Source organism: Sarcophilus harrisii, chromosome 6 (genome assembly GCF_902635505.1).
Source record: "Sarcophilus harrisii chromosome 6, mSarHar1.11, whole genome shotgun sequence".
Lineage (NCBI taxonomy): Eukaryota > Metazoa > Chordata > Mammalia > Dasyuromorphia > Dasyuridae > Sarcophilus > Sarcophilus harrisii.
In genome coordinates, this window is record NC_045431.1 from 27,706,019 (window position 1) to 27,723,276 (window position 17,258).

The 17,258-nt window shown below is 35.7% G+C and overlaps 2 protein-coding genes across 5 annotated transcripts in view; one reads left to right on the top strand and one right to left on the bottom strand.

The window, feature by feature from the left end:
- Nucleotides 1–12,891, bottom strand: part of LOC100922072 (WD repeat-containing protein 19-like) — a 126,615-nt gene extending 113,724 nt beyond the window's left edge. For 2 of the 3 annotated variants that reach the window (XR_004230444.1, XM_031944261.1), the window contains exons 1-4: nt 12,753–12,891; nt 9,238–9,329; nt 8,923–8,988; nt 7,643–7,768 (exon numbers count right to left, since the gene is read on the bottom strand). Coding sequence is in view for 2 of the 3 variants with exons in the window: in XM_031944261.1 (XP_031800121.1) it covers nt 7,643–7,768; nt 8,923–8,988; nt 9,238–9,329; nt 12,753–12,758 (290 nt within the window). In the remaining variant the exon portion in view is untranslated. The remainder of the gene's footprint in view (nt 1–7,642; nt 7,769–8,922; nt 8,989–9,237; nt 9,330–12,752) is intronic. The other variant, XM_031944260.1, reaches the window with a different exon arrangement.
- A 168-nt stretch (nt 12,892–13,059) lies between these two features.
- LOC100921809 (WD repeat-containing protein 19) overlaps nt 13,060–17,258 on the top strand; it is a 68,885-nt gene continuing 64,686 nt past the window's right edge. Inside the window, exons 1-3 of one of the 2 annotated variants that reach the window (XM_003773317.4) lie at nt 13,060–13,177; nt 16,206–16,297; nt 16,870–16,935. In XM_003773317.4, the coding sequence (XP_003773365.1) occupies nt 13,172–13,177; nt 16,206–16,297; nt 16,870–16,935 (164 nt within the window). In that variant the 5' untranslated portion in view covers nt 13,060–13,171. Of the gene's footprint in view, nt 13,178–14,472; nt 15,627–16,205; nt 16,298–16,869; nt 16,936–17,258 lie in introns of those variants that run through there. The other variant, XM_031944262.1, reaches the window with a different exon arrangement.

The window sequence follows — 17,258 nt, forward strand, 5'->3', positions numbered from 1 at the left end:
GTGTTTAAGGGTAAAAGAACTTCTAGACTATTTTTATTAAACCATTAATTTCCAAAATAATTCACCTCAAGATTTTTTAATCATTTTACAACTTGGCCTGAAGCAATTGTTGTCTTTTTGCTATCTTTGACATGTAAACCTCCTTATTCTCCATTAGTCTATAAATGTTGTAAGTTTATTTTTGAAATGTAAATCTTTACTCTTCCCTTTTGGCAGCTATAAAATCCAATTATATCTTTTAAAAAAACTAGAGACTGAATAAATAGTCTTATAAAAACTTTATCTGATGCTCAGAGGCCATTTTAGATAGTTTAAAAATAGGTTTTATTTTATAAGGCTATCTCTTGCGCATTGATAAGTACAACTTTAAGTAGTACTTGCCAACAAATCCTTGGATATTTCCATATCACCAATGATCACTACCTTTTTCTTCTTTTTCTGATCAGTACTGAATGACCACTTTCCTAACAACACCTGTAGAGATTCCCAATATCATTCCTTGAAGCAGAGAGCTTCTTCCCAGTCAGATGTTCCATCTTTACAGGAAATTACATAGGGATCCCAATTATATAAAAATATATACAGGAAACAGAATTCTATTATAAAGCTGCAAAAGATTGGTATTCCTTCTTCCTTTCCTTTTTTTGAGACACTCTTCCAATCCTCAAACTTGCAAATATATGGCAGAATTCTCATATGCCTCTTCATAATATGTTTTCCCTTTGAAACTCTTATATACATTCAACAAACATCTGTCTCTAATAACCAAGGGAGAAATAAGCCATCTTTCCAATCCTCTCACTTATTCCTCTAATAAAAGACCAACTTGCCTTTCCCCCCCCAAAAAAAAATGTTGATGTCTCTCAACACTGCCAGAAGTACCCCCCCCAAAAAAAATAATTCTCTGCAATCATTTTGCAATTCCCCCCTTATACATACTTTCTGCACTTGTCTGTTCTGTCATTCTTCTGACTACTCTGTGAAACTGCCCATTGCCCTCAGCTATTCACCAAAGGCTCAGTCACCATCCTGGCCAAGGATTTATATTTAGTAGCTCTTGCTCAGCTGTCTTTTATGTACAATTAGTAGATTCTTAGCAAAGCCCTCAAGCAAGAAATTACCCAAAGCTGACAACTAAAAGGTCTTATAAGGTTTCATGGTTTCCAAAGCATTTTACCCCATTTTATCCTCACATTGGTGAGGATATGCACTTATCCTCATAATAGGTGTTGTTATGATCCTCATTTTACTGATGAGGAAACTGAAACAGAAGGCTGCTTAGGGTCACACAGCTAATTTCTGAAGCTGGGCTTAAATTCAGGCCTTCTGATTCCAGGTCCAACATTTTATCCACTGGACCACTAACTTCAAACCATTTCTCATTTCTTCCTTTCTCATCTTTTTCCCCACTGGCAATCTCCCTTTACTTTGGTTGGCTTCTCCTGCCACTGGACATAGATTTGGCTTTATTTATACCAGGCTTAGCAGACAATAGAATGCTAGTTTTCTCAGCTGCCTTTGAGCCACAATTAGCAAGTATCATCTACCAAACCCCTATACCAAAGGTCACCATTGGTCTGAGTTAGAAACAAACATGTTTTCTCTAGTGATGTCATATACTAGATCATATCATTACACACAATCTGTACGAACAAATATAAAATGCCTTATTTGGCATCCAATGCCCTTTTTAACCTAGCCCCTCCTACCTTCCTAAGCTTCTTACACTTTACAGAGGTCTCCAGAGGCTCTGGACCAGGCCTGGAATACTCTCTTTGCCTCCTGGCTTCCCTGGAATTCTTCATATCCCACTTAAACTTCCATTTTTCCATAAAGTTTCCCCAACCTCTTTTTATTTTAGTACTTGCATCCTGTTATTTATTTCCTATTTATCCTGTGTGTAGCTTGTTTTGTATATATTTGTTTGCTTGTGATTTACCTTTAGATTGTAAACTTCTGAAGGACAGAACTTTTGCCTTTTTTTGTGTGCCCAGTGCTTAGCACAGTGCCTGACACACAGTAGGTGTTTAATATTGATTTTGCCAATTGCAGTAACACAACTGAGTCATTTGCTAGTTAGAAGTGGACAGATGGATTTGCCCACTTGGAACTTGAGTCAACACCCATACCCACACACTCACACTCACCCTCAATCACACCCACACTCACCCTCACTCATACTGCCTACTGGAGCTATAGTGAACCCAAAAAACAGGCCTGAAGCAGTTTGATTTAATTTGGCTCCCAGACAGAATGATATACACTCCAGCTGTGGGTCTTCTGGATTCCATAAAGAATGCTCTAGGATGCTCACAGCTCCTAAGACCCCAGAAGATTTCCTTAAACAAGGCTTTATCTTTTGTGAACTGTTTTCTAGTATTTTAAGATTCTTTAGTTAGGGATTATTAGTTTGTTTTTTTAATGGCATATCTTAACCCTAAAATGGCCCATTTGGATTGTCCATTTTACTGGATAACTACACCAGATATGGATTCATTACCAAGAAGAGATTAGATCAGATCAGATAGGAAGAATTCCAACCAGAATTGTAAAGCAAGCTACAAAGAAGTCTAAGGGACTGACTACCTTTTAACACAAGTAAACTTGGTTACTTTAACTGTATATATACATAAGGAAATAAATACTTCTCTGAGAAAAATTAAACTCCATTATCCTAACTGTACACTAAACATGACCTGGCTAATAAAGGAGGAGGGAGAAATTAGCTACAGGAAGTTTATAATCTGAGGACATTCCATTCAGGTATTAGTGCCAGTTTTCTTTGCATTTCCTTTCTTTTTGCAAGTGAATAAAAAGTTTGAATAAAACTTAGAAAGATTGCTTAGAAAAATTCAGTCAGAGGACTTCTGTCTACATATATAGTAAAAGACTTGTTCCTAGCAAATCCCTCCATACTTCTGAATTATTCTTGGGTAATATTCAGTTCTGAAATTTTTCTCTGACAGTTTCACTATAAGGAAAGGAAAAAATTGGAATATATCAAAAGGCAAAAGGAAAATAACCTGTACTCAAAACTAATAACCTATTAGCTAAGCAGGGGAGAAAATACTTTTAACAGAATTGATTATTTCTAATCACTGGGGGAAAGGGAACTAAACAGAATCTTTAAAGGGAAAAGATGGTAACTATATTATGTTTTAAAGTATCAAGAGATAATGAAACAATAACAGTGTTAACTGTGTGTGCACAAAATGGCAGAGCTCAAGTATTTAAATGAAAAAGCTAACTCAATTACATTAAAACATCGACTGAAAGATACTATCAATAGTCATTAATCTGTTTGTTTTCTTTAAGTTTCCTTGTTAATGAATGGGAAAATTTTAATATTTCTTCAAAAGGAAAATTATAAATTAACTAAACCATAGTTTTAGTTTTCCCCTGCCTTCCCTCCCTGGCAAACAATTCCCAGAATATGGGTGAATAGAACAACTCTGGGAATATATAGAACAAACTGACCTGGCTCTTATCTATCCAGTCCATGTGTTGAGAACACATATCTTGGGGTCTGGAAAAGACATGTCTTTGTCCAAGTCTTAAACTTATGTATTGTTTCCGGTTTTCCACTGATCTAACGCCTGTTTTCCCAGCCAGCACTGATTGTTTTAATGATTGATGCTTTCTAATATAATTTAGAATATAAGGCCATATTCTCAGCTAACAAAGATGAACTAGCAAGAAGGGAGGGTTAATGTTGTATGAAGGAACATATATGTTGCCCTTGCTGCCTATGCTCAGTGTCTCACTTCTACCACTTGTATGGTGGGGATGATGCCTACTTCTCATAAGAAACGAATAAAAATTTTTCTTTTTACCTTGAGAGACCTATGAAATTTATTGGGTGGGTTACAAATCACACATTAACAATATGGGGCTATTGGAAGAGGAAGGATCTTAGGATATAATAGTGTCAAGAATCAATAAAATAGAGGCAAAGCAAAGGAGGCTCGATTTGGTGTCAGACAACCTAGGTTCACATGCCAGTTCTACTACTACATGTGTGTAATCTTAAGCAAGTCACAGCTTCTCTGAGCTCAGTGACCACACCTGTAAAATGAGAAGCTTATACTAGAGGTGGGTTTTAAGGTACCATCTACTTCTAGATCTGTGATATGATGAAAAGAATGTTAATGAAAAATAGCAAGAACTATGACTGAAGGAATTGAGTCTGTCTGATAGTGAAATCAAATGGACTTACCTACATGCTGCATTAGTATTATTTAAATTAAAATAGAGAAATCTAGAGAAAAATTCTCAGCAGATTTGGCATCTCCCTACTGGGGATTTAAAGGAATTCAGAAAAAGACAGATCTGAATCCTACAAAATATGAAGCCATGGCGGGACTGAGATTTGCACTGCTGTAGAGAGGGCACACATCAACAAGATCAAAGATCAACTGAATTATTGAAATGATTAACTATGTAATATATTTTATCAAATGCCTTCTTAAGTCCAAATGCAATGCATCCTCTAATTTTCAAGTATGGGGCAGCTAGGTAATACAATAGACAAAGTGCCAAGTTTAGAGTAAGGAAAACATTAATTCAAATCCAGTGCAGACATTTATTAAATGTGTGACCCTGGGTAAGTCACTTCACCATCTGTGCCTTTTTTTTAAACAGTTTTTCTTTAGACAGTTTTTCTTTAGTTGTTTCAGTTGTACCTTTCTCTTCATGATCCCATGTGGGGTTTTCTTGGCAAAGATACAAGGATGGTTTCCCATTTCCTTCTCCAAAAAAAAAAAAAAAGTAAACGTGGTTCATTTGGCAAGATATTTTCTTAATGAAGCTATGCTGGCTTCTAATAATTAGCATTTTTTTTTGATGAGCAGGATGCTCTCAGAAAAACCTGGAAAGTCCAAAGTGAAATGTACTGTGCTCAAAGGAAAAGCAACAATGTTGTGGGATGATCAGTTCTGAATGCCTTTGCTATTCTCAGCAGCACAATGATGCACAACTCCTCTGAAAGACTCATAATGAAAAATGCATTCTATATCCAGAGAAGGAACTGATTGCGTCTGAATACAGATTGAAGCATACTTTTTTAACTTTATTTTTCTTGAAGGTTTTTTCCCCCAAGATGGGAGCGGAAATCTGTTTTCTTTTACAACATGACATTTACAGAAATGTTTTGCCCAATTTCACATGTGTCTTCTCAATGGGAAGCTGAGGAGTGGAGAAGGAGAGAATCTGGAACTCAAAAGTTTTAAAAACAAATGTAAAATTTTATTTTACATGTAACTGGGGAAAAAATATTAAACAAAAAATAATTAACTTTTTTTTTTTACTTAGGACTAGTAATAGTCATTCTAAAATTTAACCTAATTTTAACATATAACTTATTGGTCTAAAAGGTTTTTTTAATTTAAAAAAAAAACACAAATCAGCACTATACCCAAAGGGTTATCAAATTGTGTATACCCTTTGATCCAGCAGTGTCACTACTGAATCTGTATCCCAAAGAAATCATAAAAGAGGAAAAAAGATGGGCACACATGTGCACACATGTTTGTTAGCAACTCTTTTTGTAAGGGGCAAGGAACTGCAAACTGATACCTATCAGCTGGGGAAATGGCTGACTAAATTATGATATATGAATGTAATTGAATATTATTTTTCTGTAAGAAATAAGCAAGCTGATTTCAGAAAATCCTGAAAAGATTTACATGAACTGATACTGAATGAAATGAGCAGAACCAAGAGAACATTGTACACAGTAACAACAAGATTGTGTGATGATCAACTGTAATGGATGTGGCTCTACCCTATAAGATACATTTTTTTTAATTTACCAAGATGGTTATAGCTCATGCTTTACTATTGCTTATTCCTATAGTCATCCCCATCTCCCTCCTTAATCATTCAGTGAATTTTAATGGCTTCAGATATTTAAATTTTTAAATAGGCAAACTGGATTAAAAAGTTTTCAAAAGTGTTTAGTCTACTTCTTACTACCTAAAGCACTCAAAACTTTGATGTGCCCCACTTCCCAAGTACGCTTAAGTACAAGGACTTTTGGGCTTTTCAACTAAATAAATTCAAAAGTCACCAGCCAGTACCAATGCTTCCTTTACCAAATCAAAGTAGATGAATACAAATTTAAAGCAAATTTATTTAATAGGATAAGTCATGTACTAAGTATTATAATATCTATTTGCAAATGACTACTATGACCTCATGTGTCTGAACAATCATTTAAACTGCCAATTAAACACTGCCTCCATAATAGAATATAAAAGGTATCTATTATTCATGGATAATAGCTAGGGAAACTTGCTACAACTGTAGGGATTTCTGGGTTATCTCTTCATGGCATGATGAGAGATTTTCTGGCTTAAATTTCTTATCATCACTTACTTATAGATGAAAATGTCCTAACCAGTCTGCAAAATAGAGTTTGAGGTATCAGTTCTGGAGTTTACTGGCTAGTTTCTTGTTTTACCTGATAAAAATCTTCTTTGTATTCCATATTTTTCTCCCTCCCTTCCCACTTTCCCTCTCCTCTAGATAGCAAATAATCCAATACAGGTTAAACGTATCATTATCTTCTTTGATTTGTTCACTGAAATGTCACTGAACCCACCATGTTTATATAACAGAAACCTATATAATGTACCTTAAAACCAAGACAAAGAATTCAAATTTTTTGTTCAGCGATGCCCACACTGAGCATAATAAAATGAGGATTTCTCCCATCTCTTATGTTGTTAATAGCATGATTGCCTGCAATACATAATCAATGGATTCTCAGATAATTTCTGTCTAAATAGTATTTGGAAATAGCGAGAAACCCAGGCAGGTCTTGAAGTGTACTCCTACACAGGAATATGATGAGATCACAGATACTATTTATTTTTCATCTCTCATATGGGCTTCTCCAACCCATGTCACAGCATCTAAAAGACTTCTTGCCTGGCTCATCATGTCAATTTATGTGTACTTATATATTTAATGATTTTTAATAGGTAGCTTCTGGGCACATCTAATCACACATAGGTGCCTTCAAGCAAGCAATGTCAAGTTTATGGCACATTCTACAACTACGTCTATTCAAAACCATAGCATGTGAGTTCCTACTACGTAATATTCCAGGTACTCCCTTCTCAGAAAAGGTACACTAGGCTCAGGATACTCTATGGCTCTGCATCCACCAAAAAAAAAAGTTATTTCATGAGACCACAGCACTGTTTTAACTTTTATTAGCTAACCAGAGTCCATAATTCATTCAAAATAAAGGAATATCTTGCAGCATGAAGACTTTTATAGAAAAGTATAATATAACTATAAGTCAAATGGAAAGAGTCAGAACTAAGCGTCTGGAAATCAGGAGTCTAATTCCAGTTCTGCCATTGCCTAGTTATGTGATCCTGGGCAGGTCATCTAACTATTCTGGGTTCTTGTACCAGTTGATTTAAGATAGTTTCTGAGATCTCTTTCAATTCTGAGATTCTGAAAATGTAAAGACTTAAAGTATATGAACCCAAGGCCCCTTCCAACTCTAAAGTTTTACGATTTTATAAATCCCTACAACAATACCACAGAATTATGGTACCATAGAATTAAGGATGCCTGTGAACAAATACAATTATAAAACATTTCTTTTTTAAAGAATAATTTTTCTTACCTCATGCCACTATCCAACTGATTAGTTTTATTTGTATTAGCATCCCACAAATAAATGCTGGCAGATTTTTCAGCAATTATTGCTAATGTGTCTCCATCTACATCCCAGTCCATGGAAACACAGGGGCTTTAAAAATTAGAGATGTGAACATAATTAAAATGTTTTAAAACTTGCAAGTAGCTGAACAAATGAAGTGTCATTCTTCTTTTAGTTATAATTTGTCATAATGCATTACAGTGTAGTAGGGACTAAGAGTTCATAGAAAGTAAATCTTTAATCTTCTGATTTACATCTTTTTTCCCCATTCTCTTCTACTTTTAACCTGTTACCTTAAGCCAAGTTTTTTTACATTTTTATCCCAAGAGGTTCAAGTATTTGTTTAAATTTGATTTCAATTTTTCCACTTGGACAATGACAATCTATGATCACTGTTTTACTTCATTCAATAGAAACCGATAGGTTTCAATCAAGAGATCAAGACATGAATAGAAACCCCAGTCACCATTAGAATGTTCTCCTATTTTCACTGATTAAAATATAAAAATAAAAGCAGAGTTTGTTTTCACTGCAAAAAATAAGCATCTTATTTTTGTGTATTTTAACCTACAATTTATTTTCTGATGTGACATTTACATAGCACTTCAAGAGAATGAGAATATTAGAAGACTAATTCTGCTGGAGAATATGGGAGGGAATGGAATCAAGTATATATGTAGAAGGACTGGTCTTGAAAAGGCTACCCCTTTTCAGATACTGGGGAAAAAAGAGAGATGGGAGATGATGATGCAAGGTTTTGAGATGAAGAAAACTGAAGAGGGAGTTTACATCAAATGGTTTCAATTTTCTTAGTCAAAAAGTTAAGACTCTCAGATAGGGAGGGTAGGTGTGTTCAGGGAAAAACAGAGAAAAGCTTTAAGAGGAAAAGGAAGGTTTCAGAAATTATACACACACACACACACACACACACACACACACGATTTCTATCGGTGACAAAGTAACAGGTATTGACTAAGGAATGTTTCAAAAGGAAAGTTTGGGGGCTGATATAGACAATCAAATAGGGAAAAATAAAAGAACAGCCTTGTTATATCATACAATCTTTCAAAATGAAACTCAGGGAGATGAAGTAACAACGATGGGTCACAAAATTAATAAATGTCAGAGCTATGATTTGCAAATACAGAATTCTTCTTTCCAAACCAAATTAAAATGTACCTTTTTATTTATTCCATATTTATACATTCTAGGAAAATTAACCCTGATTCTAGTTTTATACTTACCCTTGAAGACTAATTTCATTTTTCTTTACACCATGGCGATCAAAGATTTTTATTGTATGATCAGCTCTAAAAATGCAATATCAGATCTTTAAAATATAAAATTATATAACTTAAATGTTTTTGTTAGTAACATGCTAAGTGAACTAAAATTTTCCAAAGGTCGGTCAAACCAATCAACCTATGCTTCACTTATAATTATTGCTAAAGTGAAATATCCTTTGAACTGCTTTTACATTTATTACTTAGTATTACATACATAAATATCAAGTAAAATAAATAACATGACAGTAATTTTTAACATGCTGGTTACCTTACCCTGTAACCGCAATGTAATTTCCTTGTGCTTTCTGCCACTTGAACTGTATAGGAGCACCAAGCAAAGACTTTTCTAAGAGAATAAATACTTGCTGAAGGAGAAAAAAGATAGAATTGCAAATTATCTCTTATTAGTAGAAAAACTCAGTGATAATGAAAGATCACAAATGCATCAGACTGCCTACAAGTCATGTGGCACTACTTGCCTTCCAATCAGAAGACTGCTTTTCTGATACCTTATTTGTTTTTACCAGAATTTTCATTGTTTATTAATGAAACTATATATATATATATATATATATATATATATATATATATATATATATAAAACTGCCTAGAATAAATGTTGATAGTAACAAGGAATTCAGAATACAGTAGAATTAAAACGTTTTTATCAAATGGCCCAATTATGTTCTTTGGCTTTCCATTTTCTAGAAAATTTGAAACCAAAATTATTAGCATTTTTACAACAACCTTACAAGATAAACAAGATGGGTATTATGACATATTTTACAGTAAGGAAAACTGAGACTTAAGAGGTCAAATAGTTTGTCAAAGCCAAACAGCTAATTAAGTGGTATTACTGACTCTTACCAAACTGCTAAAGAAGCATGGAAGTAAACTTTACTAAAAAACAATACTGCAACATGTTTAAAACACTTAAAACCTTTGTAATGTGCTAGAAAACAATTTTTGAGTGAAATAAACAATATATTAACTTTTAAATTAACTCAATTCTCCATTTCCCCCTTTCATGTCTTTTTTGGTCTCTGTATCAAGAACTTAAGTAGAAAGAAAATATCAAAATAAATAAAAACAAAATATTAATCAGCATATTTATTAAGTGGCATTTATGAGTTAGATAATCTGTAAGATAGGAAGAAATGTATATGGACAGTCAATATTCACCATTTTATTCTTTCGTATGTAGATTTTGAAATGTTTGTCTTGAGCTAATTTCAGAAAAGTTTGGAAAAAGCTACATGGACTGATGCTAAGTGAGCAGGACCAAGAGAACATTGTACCCAGCAACAAGATTATGTGATGATCAACTGTGATGGATTTGGCTCTTTTCAACAATGAGGTGATTCAAGGCAATTCCAATAGACTTGTGATAGAAAGAGCCAGTCCAGAGAAAGGACTATGGAGACTGAATGTGGATCACAACATAGTATTTTCAACTTGGGGTGTGTGGGGTGGGGTGTTTCCCTTTCGTTTTTTCCCCTTTTGATCTGATTTTTCTTGTGCAGCCTGATAAATGTGGAAATATGTGTAAAAGAACTGCATGTTTAGCCTATAATGGATTGCTTGCTGTCTGGAGCAGGAAAGAGGGGGGAAAAAATGGAACACAAGGTTTTGCAAGAGTGATTGTTGAAAATATCTTTGCATGCATTTTGAAAACTAAAAAGCTATTTATATATATATGTATACGTATGATTTCTATTGGTGACAAAGTCACAGGCAGTGATAAAACAACTGTAGTTTTGTTGCCTATGCTTATAATTGAAGGAAATACTAAATTTTGTTTAAAAACTAGTGAAAATATATATGCAATTTTTTCCTAGATTATCAATGGACTCCTCTGGTGTGTCTGTGCCCAAGGTTTAGAACAGTGATTCTAAAGGAAGCTAGATTTCTTTATGTCTAAAGATTTGCAATTTGTACTTGAGGCTCCTAGTTCTGCCCTCTGATACCAAGTAGACCATGTCTAAACTCTCTTCAATGTGATAGCATTTCACATATTTCACATTAAAAAGGTCTTTAAAAGAAATTATTAATCCATAATTTTGTGGATATTTTTTCAGCAATGGAAATTCAATACTGAAGCAATGCTGAAAATCCAAAACTGAGTCCCAATGTTCATTTCCGAATCATGCTCTGATCATGTCACTCCATCTTTAAATTAGAACAGGGGACCTGCCAAATAGCTCAGAATTGTAAAACGGGATGATTTCTTACAAGTTAGAAGAAAATCATTAGTCATATTATGTCCAGAAAATTGTGCAACTTTTGCATAATAAAGTCTACTATAAATATATAAAACATATAAGCACGTGTTTTATACTACAATTTTATTCCCTTTGTATCTCTGCTTTTTACAGAGAAATGATTAAATGGGGGAAATTCATGTTAATTATTCTATTCTTCCTAAGTAAAAAAAAATCTATATTACTAGGATGATTTTATTACATTCCCAGGTTTTCTCACAAATATGCTTAAAACTCATACTAATTGAAAGAAAGTTCAAGTTTAGACTATAATTGGCATTTCTACAACAATTCAGAAGACTTCTAAAATTTGGTTAGCTTATAACTTGAGAATTCAAGCTTCAAGCTCAAATTCTAATACACTAAAGTTTCCTTATTTAAAAAAAAACCTACTAGGTGCACTATACTGAAAGAAAAATACATATATTCTGTATATATAGACACATACACAACAATGTAATGTTTTATTGGTTTTGTGTCATACTTTATTTTGAAGGTGGTTTGTGAGATTGAAAAAAAAAGATACAATGAAAATTAAATGTGTTAAGAAAAGCACAGTATTAAGACAGAATATTATTCCTGTAGGAAATAAGCTAATAGAAAAGAAATAGTATAGAAACATATATATGTATGTGTATATATATATATATATATGCTAAGATGGTTAAAGACTTAAGTTATCCCCCCAAAATAAAAAGAATTATGGAAGAGGCTGTGCAAGGATTTTTTAAAGGAACATTTTGCAATAACCTTTGCATAATTAATGAAAGACAAGCCATACTGCTATGCAACAGTATTGGAAATATGATTTCTAGCTCTGCCTGTATTCTCTATATACATGATTTTGAGCGACTCATTTGTTTTTTCTACTCAACTACAAAAAGTGAGGGAATTAAGACTAGATGACTTCTAAAGAGGCCAAGGCTAGCTAAAGAAAAAATAAATAAAAACTAAGGTCCCAAGATCAACTCAATAACTAAGATCTGATTATTTTCAATGATCAATCTCCAAACCTGAGAAGAGACCATGAAACGTAGTATTTTTTTTTTTTTCCCCCTAATGTTAAAAAGAACTGAGGGGGAAAAAAAGGACTGGGGAAGGAAGGGAAAGATAAAGAATTCGGCGGGCCCTGTTAGCGGTGTGACCCTGTCTGCCTCAGTTTCCCCATCTGTAAAATGACCCGGAGAGGCGAGGGGGCGCGACAGAACCGCTGTAGTTAATTAGCGGCGCAGTACTCGGAGAGGGGGTGAACATCCAACACCGGGGCTGCGAGAACACTGGAAGGGGCGAAGTTCGCTCCACGGGGGGAAGTCGCAAGTCTCGCAGGGTCCCGGGGACGGGGGGAGGGGAGGGGCGACGCCCCTCTGAACCCCTTCCCCACCGGGGCGAGGGGCTGCCGGGAAGAGGGGCGGACGAGCTAGGCCGCCTCCCTCAGCGGGGCCGGGAGAGCAACACCCTCGGGCTCAGGGAGAGGGGCCGGGCTGATGGCGTGCCCCTTCCCGCCTCCGTTTAACCGTCACTTGGCACCTTCATCTTGCTAGAGAAACCTCCGAAGACACCGGCGGCGCTCACTGCCTCAGAAAGCCGGACACACTGCGCAGATGCAGCCCCGGGGCTCGCGCCGCCCGCCCCTCCAGAACTCGGACCTTCTGTCCTATAGCGAGGCTTCGCTTCGATCACGTGACCCCTCCACCACCACCACCACCACCACACCCCCAGGCTTTGCGTCAGCCTTCCCCTTCGCCTACGTCGCTCGGCTAGAGTTTGCAAAATCTCGCGAAATCTCCGACTGTCGCGTGCGGAGAGCCCCGCCTCCCCGGGCCTGGCCGACACGGATTGGCTGCACCGAAGAATCTCCTGGGTGACGGGAACGCGGCCGCCGCCTCGCCGGGAAGGTATGCTTCTGCGCAGTGGCCCGCTCGGGAGGCGGCTGGTGGAGCCCAAAGATGAAGGTAAATGCCCCGGGGGAGCAGGCCTGGGCGTCCCGTGCATCCCCTTCCTTCCCCCACCCAGCTGCCTTTCGGGCGGGGGGCCTGTTCTCCCTTCCCCCCCTCGGGGGGTGACGCGCGACGGGCCGAGGGTGACAAGCGCGGCTTGGGTTAGCCACGGGGAAGAGGACGAACAAAAGGGGCTCTTCCCCCTCCTGATGGGGGCTCTGGGGTGTTTTCCAAATTGGAAGCAGAGCGGGAAGAGTGAGCTGCTGAGGATGCGGGGGAAAGCAGAGCCCCGAGTATGCACTTCATTGCAGGGCTTGAATTCGAATCCAACCTTTGCAACCGACTCCTATGTGAGCTTGAAATGGTCACTTTCTCTCGGCCTCAGTTTCCTCATCTGTCAAACGGGAGAGCCGGACTTTATTATTTCCTTCCTATGCCCCTAAATGCTAGAACATCAGCCCTAGGAGAAGGACTTTGGAGGCTGTGGCGTCCAGTCCCCTTTATTATATGGATGAAAGTACATGAGGGAATTATTCTCTTGAGGAAGGTCGCACAGTTACCTAGTGAGCTGTGCATCAACGCAACCATCCCAGCGTCAGAAATGTGTAAGGGTGTAAGGGGCAGTCAGCCTATCACAGAACAGCTTTAGTAAAAAAAAAAAAAAAAAAAAAAAAAAAAAAAAAAAAAGTGGATTATTAAATATCTTTAAGTGAGGATGCTCTGGTGTGGCGTCAAAAGTAATTAAATTAGATTCAGAATCTGGTCTGCAGAGCAAGTCAGAGACTACTCTGTATCTTAGTTCTGCCTCAGCAGATTTAAGGTAATGCTTATCCCATGACCCTCATCAACCCCTGATGCACAGCTGTGAACGAATAGCTTCAGACAGTACAGTCATAAAATCCCATTTTGTTAGATCTAGAAAGGTCAGAAAATGCTTAGTAGCTGTCAATTTTCCATATGTGAAGACTCCATTTTACGGTGCTTCCCATGAAATTTTAAATTTTCTGATTTATGTACTGGATTGATTTAGCCACACAGTCTTCTCATTCTTCCCACTTTCAAAATAAGGTTTGTATTATCTCATTTCATTTGCATAGCACAATTATTCTTATAAAGATCCATTATCCTCATTGAACATACACCCCAGAATCTTTTTTTTTTTTTAATAACTTTTTATTGACAGAGCCCATGCCTGGGTAATTTTTTTACAACATTATCCCTTGCACTCACTTCTGTTCCGATTTTTCTCCTCCCTCCCTCCACCCTCTCCCCCAGATGGCAAGCAGTCCTATATATATAGGACACCCCAGAATCTAAGCAGCATTTTTTTTTGCATGAGAGCCCTTATCCTTAACCCCTTAAATAACTAATTTAATCTGCTGCTTTTTAATGGATTTTTGAAGAATAGTTTCCTTATTCTTCTGGTGGGATCATGGAAGGGGAAAAAAGCAACCTATCGTCTATTGGCTGTCTAGATAAATAAATAATCACTCTATTTTTCAATTATACACAGCCTTAAAGTATCCATGGTAATATTCCTTTTTGTTTGCATGAATAATAATAATAAATGACTTTTATATATGCTTTAAAAGTTTATAAAGCTCTTCATATGCTCAACATACTTTGATTCTTATTATAATCCCATAGGTAGGTATACTAATATATCCTCATTTAACAGATAAGTCACAAAGTCTTTTTGAGCTTTGGTTTCCTTATCTATAATTTCACAGCTGATAAGCCCCAGGAGTGTACTTTTAGCCTAAGGGTCTCTTGACCCCAAGTCCTGGATTCTTTTACGGATTTGCAATACCTGCCTATGCTCAACCATAATGGAAAATTAAGAATAAAGGTCAAAAGTTTCCTGTTTATAAAAGGTTTACAGTATCTTCAAAGCAACACTATAAGATACATAGTACAGATATTAGCCTTGTATTAACATTAGGAAACTAAGCCCAAAGATTATAATACAAAGTTACAAAGCTGAAGTTAGAAGCTCTTCCTACTCTTGAAGTATCTTGAAATTTAAAAAAAATAAGAAATATTATATACATTGGAGGTATTATTATCATAGTATAATTTTAACAAAGAATAACAAATTTCCTCTTCTTTCTTCATTGGTTATAATGTTCCATTTTGATCTTTGAAAGAGTACAATATGTTGCCATTGTCCAAACCCACATGAAATCATTTTTACTGGGTTCAAGCTTTTATACCTACTTTTACATATAATATGATCACCATTTGTCGATTATGCTAAGAAACTGAGATAACACCTCAGTACTACAGTGAACTTAACACATCTAATAGGCAGTGCCTCCAAGCCTCTTATGTCACTGCTTTGTTTCAGAATGTCTGGGTGAAAAAGGAAGAAATGAGCCTTTGGCAAATGGATCATACAGAAGGGAAAAATGAAGACTTTGCCAAGTGATAAATAATGCACAAAATATAACTGAAAGGAAAAGAAGTATGACACAAATTTAGTTAACTTCATAGTTGAAATTTTAAGCATAACTTCTGAATTGTTAATATTATATTTCTAAAATTAATGATATGATGCTTTATAAAACATTTTAATATTGGGACAGCTAGATGGTGCAGTGGATAGAGCACCAGCCCTGAAGTCAGGAGGAGTTCAGTTCAAAGCTGATCTCAGACACTTAACACTTCCTAGCTCCTAGATGTTGTGACCCTGGGCAAGTCACTTAACCCCAATTGCCTCAGCAAAAAAAAAAAATCAATATGGTATAAAAGTCTTATCTATATTGGTATTTGGGAGGTAGATACCATACATCCAACTTAAATTGAAATTGCCTTCTAACAAAGTTCTTTTGTCCTTCAGTTCCAAACCTCCTAGATGAAGTTTAAAGTATGCCTAGTTTAGAATAATTATGTGACTAGTTTTCCTAATGAGGTTACAATGCATATTTTCCAGTATTGTCATTGTATTGATTTAATATTTTTTTCAAAATGGACCCTGAAATATATATATTTTGAACATCTGACACTAAACTTTTGTTGTTGTTGTTGTTGTTGTTGTTTCCAGAAAGTTTTTACTCTATTAGAAAGGTCTTGGCATGGCGCTCCATTACAATTCACTTGGCAAAAGACGTTGGGAAACTACCTAGCAGTGACAGGGTAAGAAACATAATCTTGTCGATTGTATTTATAAGAATGAAACAATTCTGCAATGTCAAGCCTAATATCAATATAAATATTGATTTAATTTATGATTGATTAATTAGTTAAGTAAATTTATTTTTAAAATAATTAAATTAATTTAATTGATAAAAGCAATATAAAACCCTCTATGATCTGAGTTTTATTTTTCTTGTTTTTCCTATTCCTCCCTTTTGGTACACTGTTCCATTCAGAATGCACTAACAGCTCTTCTCAGTATAAAATATCTTATCTCCTACCTCCATGTCTTTCCATAAAAGATCCCTCGTGTCTGGAAAATACTCGTCATTTTTGTCTCCTAGATTCCTTGTTTCCTTCCAAAACACAGTTGGAAGTGCCTCTTACTACACAAGCCCTTTCCTGTTTTTCTAGGACTCTCCCTCTTGAAATTCCTTAGTGTTGTTTTGTATTTACTTTTTATGTATTTAAATGCATGTGTGTTGTATCCCATAATAGAATGTGAGCTCCTTGAGGAAAGGAACTGTCTCATTTTTAAACTTCTTATATTTTTTGTTCTAATATTATTTTAGAGCTGACCATACTGTAAAAATCTTTGATCGTCATGGTCAAAAAAGAAGTGAAATTATTTTGCCTGGGTAAGTACAAAAAAAGATCCAAAACTTTTTTTTTTAAGCTTTTTTGTTCCTTTTATATGGTTACTGCTGGATGCTAACTAAAATTTTTTTTATAACTACAATTAAATAAAATTTTATGCCTTTTATCTGTCATTTCATAATCATTTCAGAGGTAAACTATTAACTGTAAATAAAGATTTAAATTTATAAACATGGCAAAGTAAAGTTGTGTATGTGAGTGTGTGATTATGAATTTAATACTGTAGAAAAAAACACTTTTCAACAAAGTATTGAATTATTCAAGCTTCCTTGAAAGATAGAACAATAGAACTAATTGTTCAGCA